This window comes from Tupaia chinensis, unplaced genomic scaffold (genome assembly GCF_000334495.1).
Source record: "Tupaia chinensis unplaced genomic scaffold, TupChi_1.0 Scaffold000165_2, whole genome shotgun sequence".
In the NCBI taxonomy this organism is placed as follows: domain Eukaryota; kingdom Metazoa; phylum Chordata; class Mammalia; order Scandentia; family Tupaiidae; genus Tupaia; species Tupaia belangeri.
The window spans coordinates 3,332,897-3,342,000 of record NW_006159640.1 but is presented as its reverse complement, the minus strand read 5'-3'; the positions used below and the strand labels follow the sequence as shown (position 1 = coordinate 3,342,000).

Here is a 9,104-nt window from a genome sequence, read left to right as displayed (position 1 = left end):
TGCTATAGGACGCATGCGCTCACCAGACAGACAGAGACAGAGAGACAGAAAGCGAGAAATCACCCCCCAGGGGGGGATGGTCACGCCACAATCCCTTCTCATCCATTCTCCTCTCGGGATCTTGGGCACACATGCACACATGCCCGGCATGAGTTTAAGCCTCTGGGTCCAGGACTCGAACCGTGGTTGACTACATGGGAGTCCAGCGACATAGCTATTACGCTAACTGCTGATCCTGACTGGCGGAATCTTGATGGCAAAGGAACAACCCGCATTAGCTGCACCTCACTGCACACACAGTCTCTAGTCTAATCCTTGCAACAACTGCATGAGTCTGGTTTATTCCCATTTTACAGAAGAGGAGACTGAAGGTCTGTGGGAGAAAGGCTGTCTAAAGTCACAGCCAGCAAATGGCACGGCTGCGGGTCTAACCTTGGACCTGTAGTCCCACTGCATGTGTATGTGGAGTGAGAGGCAGGTGGGAGGGACTGAATGGGAGGGTGGGGGGCCGGAGCCGACACACCTGGGGCCTGCCCAGCCTGCAGCCGCGTGCACCTCGCAGGGACACCTACTGAAGCTCACTGCCTTGAGACCACCTACTCTGCCTGAGCACCCAGAAGGCATGGGGTCTAAAAAGCTCAGACGACACTGGGGTACACAACACTAGCTGGCAGCAGAGTCAGGCCTGGAGTTAGAGAAGGCAGGTTCCAAGGGTAACCTCGACAAGCACTCACAGGCCTCACGCCACTGTGGCCCGTCCAGGACTGAGGCCTATGGCTAGGGAGACATCTACCTGTACCTGCCCACAACCACGGGAGGCAGCCCTGGGGCACATGCCGGGACCAGACCATGGGTGGTGAGTGGAGCCTACAATATGATACAAGAACACAGGAGGGCCAGCCCCGCCCTTTGGCCACTGGCTGGTGACCCTGGAAAACCACGTAAGTAATGAGAATGTTCCCTCCAAGCCATGTGGTGCCATGTGCTCCACACGCACTGCCTATGTTTAATGGTCACAATGACCCACTGCTATTCTCACTCCAGAGACTGAAATATCGAGGTGCAGAAGCAGAGTAAGAGCCCCACTGCACAGCAGAGCTGTGCCTGAAGCCACCCCCAACCCCGCCACGTCTGGCTTTAGAGTCACACCCTGCCTGTTTCACTGCCCTGTGTATAAACGGGGACATTTACACATCTGACAGGGCCCAAATGAAACACTGGCTCTGAGGTGTTCTGCAAGCCCTCAGAGGTGAGGTGGGTCCTGATTGCTGCTGGAGCACTCTACAACCACAAGCCTTAAAGGGTCCTCTCGGAGGCCCACATGCAGTTATGGATCCCCTCTGCAAATCCTAGCCTCGCCGGCTGTCTCCAGATCAGGCAGCTTGCCACCTCCCTGGCAGCCTACCCTCCACTGAGTATAGCCTGGCCCATCAGGAAGGTCTTCCAGAGGGACTGCCCTTTCTTCCCCCAGGAGAAAGGCTTGCACTTCAGGGGGAAGAGTGGGAGCCAGGATGCCCAGCTCAGAGTGGGCGCTCACTCCTGAAGGATGCCGACTGATCTGGAAGCACGCAGCTCCTGGCAGGAGGCTGTGGTGCGCCATCCTGCCTACCGGCCTTCAGAAGCCTCTCAAAGAGCCAGCAGGGCAGCTCCCCTGGAAGGACCTTCCCGTCAAGTCCTCTCTCCTGCAGACCCAGACTCTGGAGGGCTGCTCACACTGCCCCATCTCACGGGTGACAACCTGGGATCTAGAGAGGTGAGAGGCTCGTCCAAGGCCACAGAGTAAGTCAGGAGTGAAAGTCAAACTGAGATCAGGGTTTGGGGAAAGTTTTCAAATCAGAAACGCCAGCCTATTCACATAGGACTGGAAGGCTTAGAAGTCTGCTTTTGAAGACGCAGCAGAAACAGTCTCTCCTCCCTGCTCCTGCTGCCCACAGCTCCGGACTGCGAGAAGTGAGGGCAGCACAACACCCACACACACCCCACTTCAGCTGCTCTGCAGGGACTGGGGAGCCGGACAAAGGGCAGGCCCCTGTACAGTCATGGGGACAGCCACATTTTGGGGCCTGTCCTCCCCACCTGGACACCCCAGGCTCCAGGCTGAGTGGTTACTCACAGGAATAAGGCAGCACACCCATCCCCTGTCCCAGTCTGGCTCGGCCACCGGGGCCTTGGCGACCTGGGAAGGCGCAGGTGGTTGAGGGGCTGGAGCTGTTGCGGCTGCTGCCTCCCACCTCCTGGGGGGTGGGGGTTCTCAGCACTGCCAGTGGCTTGGCCCCTGCTGTCTTTTCCTTAAAAATAGGAGAAGGGGCATCCAGGGCCTCATCTGCCATCCATCTCCCTCATCATGTGGGGCCTGTCCACCCAGCACTGGGAGTGCTGTCCATCCAGTACTCGGGACATTCGGGAGGCCCCACTCCCTCCTCACCCAGCTCCTAGAGGGCTCCGGACCAGAAATAATGATCCTTCCATCTCCTCCCATGGCCTCCGCTCAGAGGCACTGAACTCGGACTGGCCCTGGAGACACAGGTTCTCCAGGGAGGCCCGGGGTCACTCCTCATCGTTCATCAGAACTTTCTCAAGTGTGGACAAGCCAGGACGGTGACCAGATTCTACGCTGAACTGACTGCAGCCCACGCCTGGTTACCAGGAGCACTGAGGGGCCGGGGGGCCTAGGGCAGTGTCTGGGAGTCTGTGAGCCCTAGCACCCTGACAGGTCTGCACTCTCTCCCCCCGAGTCTGACCAGGAGTTCCTGCAGCACTGGCCTCACCCCTACGGGACCCACTTCTGAAATGTTCGGCAGAGGTCCCTGCCTGACGCCAATATGCAATTTTTCAAAGAGAACATGAGAATCAAAAGCGTCACCTCCTTGATGGCACTGACTGCTTCACGAGAGTCAAATCTCTCCGAGGGACTGAGGGCAAAAGCAGGGTGACACCTGGGCTGCTAGCTCGTTCAGGACATTTAGGCTAAAAGGTTAATGCAGGCTCCAAAAAAGCAGTATTGCTACGTCTAGTTATGAAATCTATGAAGTAGCTCCAAGACCACACGGTACCTACACCTGGTGCAGAAAGTTCTGGAGCGGTCACTGGCTAATTTCCCTCTGGGAACCACCATGCAGGGTTTCCCCTTTGTGCCTGGTCTCAGCTCGGCACTGTGCAGATGGTGGTGCTTACTGCAGCCTCCCGAAGGGGCCGGCAGCCTCTCCCAACGGCCGGGGGCTGTGGCAGAGGGTGGCGCTCCCTCCCGAGCTCAGGTCCTCCGGGAAGGCGAAGGGATACACAGAACACTGGGGCTGTGCAGAGCTTTCACAGCCGCTGTTCCACCCACCCCATCAGCCCCACGTGGTGGTCATCTGGCCGCCTGGTGCAGCTGAGCTGTGACCAGAACTGTGCTTTCCGGCACGAAGTTGCGAGCATGCTCATCTCCTACCCACTGGAAGTGAGCAGGGCAGCACCCGCAGGGGACAGAAAGAAAGGGCCTGGGAAGTGGAAGTCTGCTTCTCCCCACCTTGACCTAGGAGTCGGAAACTTTCAGACTCTGCCAAGGTGCTCCTTGATGCCCACTCACTGCCAAGGTGCTCCTTGATGCCCACTCGCGTACTGGCCCCAGACTCTGCAAGTCGCACCCAGGCACAGTGCTGCCCCAATGCTGGGCCCTTCTGCCCCAGGGTGAGCTGGACAGAAGTTCGGGATGCTCAGAGAAAGGTCTGGTTCTGGAATTCAATACTGTAGCCTATCCAGCAGGGCAGACACGGACAAAGCCTTTTAGGGTCTCCAGATTGATGAGATTCAGTAAAACAAAGAGCAGGGAAGATGTTTTAGAGCCCTGAAGTTGGTAGGAGTGAAAGGTTCGGCTGGTCTCAGTCCAGGGCTAGCACCTGAGACAGTCCTTGGGGAACTAAGGTGACCTCCGCTCTTGTGCGCGGTGAGGCCCAGAGAGCCTCGCTTGGCCCAGGAGGCCCCTTTCAGGAAGCCGTTGGCTTGGGAACCCTCGCCTTGTTAGTGTGGACTAGAGCAACGTGCCAGACGCTGGTCAGAAACACTGACACGATGAGACACCACTAAGCCTGAGGAAATCCGAAACTTCCGGAACACTCTGCTCTCAGACTGAGAAGACCCATTCTCAGCTTCTAGAACCTTTGTGTTACCACAGCCCAAACACTCTTGTTAGCGATTTTCCCAGGGGTTAAAAAAGGAGACACTAAAAGCTGTCACCAAACTCGGGCAATTAGAGTCCTGAATACTGGTTTTATACCTCCAAAGTTAGGAAGCATGAATTGCTTCCTAAGGGGGGCTACCCTGTGCCGCGTGCTTCACGCCAAGGCCTGACCCTCTTCTGTTTAGTGAACCTACAAGGCAGTGCTGTTCTCGTGCCTGCTGGACAGGTGCAGCTGCCAAGCCTCTGAGAATCCGCCGTGGTTGGGAATGCGCAGTGGAACGAAATCCCCCCTCCTGGGATTCCACACTCCTGAATCATCAGATCCCCTCACGACAGCCTAAAATCCAAGGCCTCTGTCGGTCTCTTCACCTAGGACACGGGACCACGAGTGGCTTAGGCTAAGGGACTGGGGGCCGTTTCTGACTCAAGAGGGGACACTTTGCTTCCAGCCCTAGCCCCCAGCCCCTCTCCCATGGGCTCCTTGGCCAGAGGTCAGCTCAAGGCAACCCCGGCAGGAAGGGGCCACGCAGGCAGCTTAAAAAAGCTGGTGAAAACATGAGCGTGGAGGGATTTGAGGATGGGAAAAACAAGAACTCTGGAGCTGCCATCACCAAGGGCTAACTTCCTTTTAGGATTATGGGGCCAGCCGAAGACAGGACCTCCCTCCAATCTTTCACCACCACAGATGTTCCAACCACCACTGAGGAGAGAACAGCTAGTTAGCTTCGCGGTAAATGCACTTTCGGATGGCGCAGAGGACTGTGGGTCTACGGGCAGACACCTCTTCCTGTAAGAGAGGCGTGTGTGCATGTGGTGGTGGTGGGGGGGGGCACTACCCCACCCCCAGGGAACCGGAAACCTGTGAAGGGGCCCAGGGAATCCTAAACACCTACAAGCAAGCCAGGGAGGGACAAGAATTCCAGGCAGAGCAGAAAAGGGAAAGAACACCCCAGAGCAAAACCCTCCTGTACTATGTGAGACTGTCCCACTCGGATTTCTAGCCTCTTTCAGATAGTTGGGTTCTAGAGAATTCCCAAGGAAGGTGAAATGTAACAGACTCTCCACCACGGCTACTACAGAAAACAGAGCCATACTCAGATACTCGAAGGAGTGGGAACATCCATGAGAAGGTTCCAGAGCAGGAGTGGCCTGTCAGACCCTTGCCTGGATGGTCCTTCCCTGTGGGTCATATGGGGATGACTACTTTGCTGTACTGGGTCATCCGAAAAGTCATGACTCATTTCTGCACAGAAAAGCATGTCTGAACTTTTCCGACGACCAGATAATTATGAAGAGGTACACAGGACACTTGAAATCCTTTTTTCCTTGTTTCTAAACTGCCCTCTTCGGCAATGGAGCCCTCAGGTCAAAAGGAATATCAGCACTGGCCCGTGAAGTGAGCTAAGGCTCTGGGTGGGAGTGGGTGCTGGGGGCTTTGGCCTCTTCTCAACCCTGTGAACCCCGAGTACAGACTTGCCCTTCATTTAACAGGCAGGAAAGCCCAGGCCTGCTGGGGCCCATACTAGTCCAAGCGACCCATCTCAGGACGAATGACGGCTGGCGGGGTCAGCACTGCCCCTCACTCGCTTGCCCTCCTCTGGCTTCTCATCAACGGTGGCCCCTGAGCCATCTCAAGGATACAGAGTTCCCGGGGTGGGGAGGCAGCTTTGGGATTCCTGTAGGCCCACAGCACAGCTTGGGCACCAGACCCCCTGTGCCTTTCAGGTTCCTCAAACCACAGGCCAGGACACTCTGCCCTGGAAAAGCCTACCTATTGGAAGGTTCCCAGACCGTCCCCTCGCCCAGGCTTCCTGGGGTCCCTTAATTCTCTCTGCTGCCTGCTGAGGGGCTGTTCCTGGTGGTGTGCAGGGAGTTGGGGACCTGGGCATTCCTCTCCTCTCACCCCCGTGCATCGAGAGACATGGAGCAGACAGAACATGGAAGGAGGAGAGAAGGCGGGTGCACACACGTGGCCAGGAAGACGGATAGACAGACGGATGGTTGGTTACCTGTGGGCCAGGCCCCATGGGCCCCATGCCTCGGGGAGGATTCATTCTCTGCATTGATCCTCCCATGTTGGGGTGGCCTGTGTGAAAAAGCAGATGAGTCACGGGGTGGCAATAGAGGGAAGAGCCCCCACCAACACCCCGGGCCAGCCCGTCTCTCCTGCTCTACCTTGTTGTCGTGTGGGATCCATGGAATTGGGCAGCAATGGCTGCGTCCCAGGAACTCCTCCTGGAGGCTGAAAGAGAGGTGAGATGCCAGCTGAGGAGGCTGCTCCCTGCGCTGGTGGGTGGAGAGAGCTACATCTCCTGTCCACCCAATTTCCCGCCCGGCTGTTTGGGCCACTCAAGGCCTCCCAAGACCATCGCCACTGCCTGCCAGCCGGGGAGGTTCCTCGAGCATGGCAAGTTGCTGGTGCTAGCTTTAACTGCTGCAGCTGGGGAGAAAGTGTCACCCCACCCTGCCTTCCTGGGTCTGGATACCTGCAGTGAGTATCCAGGCCTAGAGACCTGCAATGAGCCAGGATGGTTCTCCAGGTCATCCTCTGGCTGTGCTGCCCACCATAGCCCCTTCAAGAGCAAAAGCGCTCCTCCTTCCTATCCCCCAGACTCCAGCCACTGCAGCTCCATCTTTCCTGGGCTTCGTGGAGATGGAACTCATCTCATCTCTGCCTCCAAGTTTCAGGGACTGACAGACGCACTGGCTAAAGTCCGACGGCCATGGGAAGTCCTTTTTAAAGGGGAGCAGGGGATGAGAAGGCCTTTGAGATTTAGATGGGGAAACTGAGGTCCAGAGACCCAGTGGTCTCCGCCACATTACAGCAAAGCCAGAGTGGTGAGCACCCAAGTCTCCTGGCTTCTGTTGACTTCTACCACACGGAATGATGCCTTCCAACCTTGCGGGTGAAAAGGGCGCCCGGGGAAGAGCAAGGGACACTGAAGAGAAGGTGCTCACTAACGGCAGGTGCAAGCAGCGAGTGCTGGTGGGGCTACTAGTAAGAAGGCACGGACTCAGGACCAGCAGGTGACATAGTGGTTAAGGGTGTTGGACTCCCACATGGTTAACCACAGTTCGAGTCCCAGACCTGGTGGCTTGCTCGTTCACTTTCTCTTCCACCACCCTCTGGGTCAAATTAAAGAATAAAGTTAAATAAAGAAAAGAAAAGAAAAGAAAAGAAAAGGAAAGGAAAGGAAAGGAAAGGAAAGGAAAGGAAAGGAAAGAAAAGAAAAGAAGGCAAGGGCAAGGCACTGCGGGTTTCCTAGGTATAGGCTTGGCATGGCAGCTGTGAAATCTATTAAGAGTACTTTATTTGGGACAGAAGTTGCTTCAGTTGAAACAAAAAGCTGGAGAGAAAAGCTTGCTTGTAGGATCCCATCCCTTAGGACCAAACAGGAGCTCCTGCCTTTGAGAGGAAAAGCCGTGGTGACAGTTGGTCACCACCACCCCCCACACACACCTGCAGGTGCTGGTACACCTGTGACACAGAGCCATGTCTGAGGGCCTAGAGCCCCGGCCCTGTGCTGTGGGGCAGGTGAGGGACGATCATCCACCTGCGGCCCAACAGCGAACTCCAGAGGGTTTCAGGAAGTGGGAGGTGAGCTTCAGGATGGAAGTGTGTGTGGCCAGGGTTGGGAGGCTTACGTGCGGGCCACGTCTGCACACAGCCCGTTCACTTTCTCTTCCACCACCCTCTGGGTCAAATTAAAGAATAAAGTTAAATAAAGAAAAGAAAAGAAAAGAAAAGAAAAGAAAAGAAAAGAAAAGAAAAGGAAAGGAAAGGAAAGGAAAGGAAAGGAAAGGAAAGAAAAGAAAAGAAGGCAAGGGCAAGGCACTGCGGGTTTCCTAGGTATAGGCTTGGCACACCCGCTGTGAAATCTATTAAGAGTACTTTATTTGGGACAGAAGTTGCTTCAGTTGAAACAAAAAGCTGGAGAGAAAAGCTTGCTTGTAGGATCCCATCCCTTAGGACCAAACAGGAGCTCCTGCCTTTGAGAGGAAAAGCCGTGGTGACAGTTGGTCACCACCACCCCCCACACACACCTGCAGGTGCTGGTACACCTGTGACACAGAGCCATGTCTGAGGGCCTAGAGCCCCGGCCCTGTGCTGTGGGGCAGGTGAGGGACGATCATCCACCTGCGGCCCAACAGCGAACTCCAGAGGGTTTCAGGAAGTGGGAGGTGAGCTTCAGGATGGAAGTGTGTGTGGCCAGGGTTGGGAGGCTTACGTGCGGGCCACGTCTGCACACAGCCCAGGCAGGACCTGGTGCCTGGCAAGTGGTGTTCGGCACCTGCTGGTGCCACATGCCTGAGAGTGCTGTTTGTCTCTCCAGTCCCTAGAGTTTCACTGCTCCGATCTCTTACTTTCTCCCAGCCCTGCTTCCTTGCCCTGAGTTTCCAAGCTGTGAATCACTTGGCTGGCTTGTGTCTGCCCCTAGGGCTTGGAGCCGGGACACCAGACTCCGAGAGGATCCAGGAGGCTGGCTCTGAGGCTGTCTGGTTTGGATGGGGACCTCAGGTCACGAGTTACCCTGTATAGGAGCACCCTCTTCCAGCCCTGATGGCGTAGCCCTGGGGGCTGGGCAGTTCCAGGGAGAGGACACCTCCCTCCCCAGGAAGCCTGTGCTGACCCACTCATTAGGGCCCAGCTCCCTAAACCCGCTGTGGGTCAGGACTCCAACAGCCAAGCTGGGCTGCCCAGAGGCTGAGAGGGGGGTGGGCAGTGCCTTTCTCATAGCCCCTGTAACCCTGAGATAGGGACAGGACAGTCTGGGCCTCCACTGTAAGGGACAGAAGGTGCACGATGACCAGGGAAAAGGGCTCCCACACCAAGAAAGCTGAGGCCCTCAGACCTAAGAAATGACGACAAACAATGGCTCGCACCCCTGGGGGCAGTAGGGAGAGGGAGGCTCTGGGCTGACAAAGGCTCCTGGAAGTAAGCCAG

At 56.3% G+C, this 9,104-nt stretch overlaps 1 protein-coding gene across 3 annotated transcripts in view; it reads right to left on the bottom strand.

Annotated features, from left to right (window-relative positions):
- Positions 1-9,104, bottom strand: part of SSBP3 (single stranded DNA binding protein 3) — a gene marked incomplete at its 5' end in the record, with an annotated part of 192,726 nt that overhangs the window by 16,724 nt on the left and 166,898 nt on the right. For all 3 annotated transcript variants that reach the window (XM_014586905.1, XM_014586906.2, XM_014586907.2), the window contains 2 exon segments: positions 6,169-6,245; positions 6,335-6,401. In XM_014586905.1, the coding sequence (XP_014442391.1) occupies positions 6,169-6,245; positions 6,335-6,401 (144 nt within the window).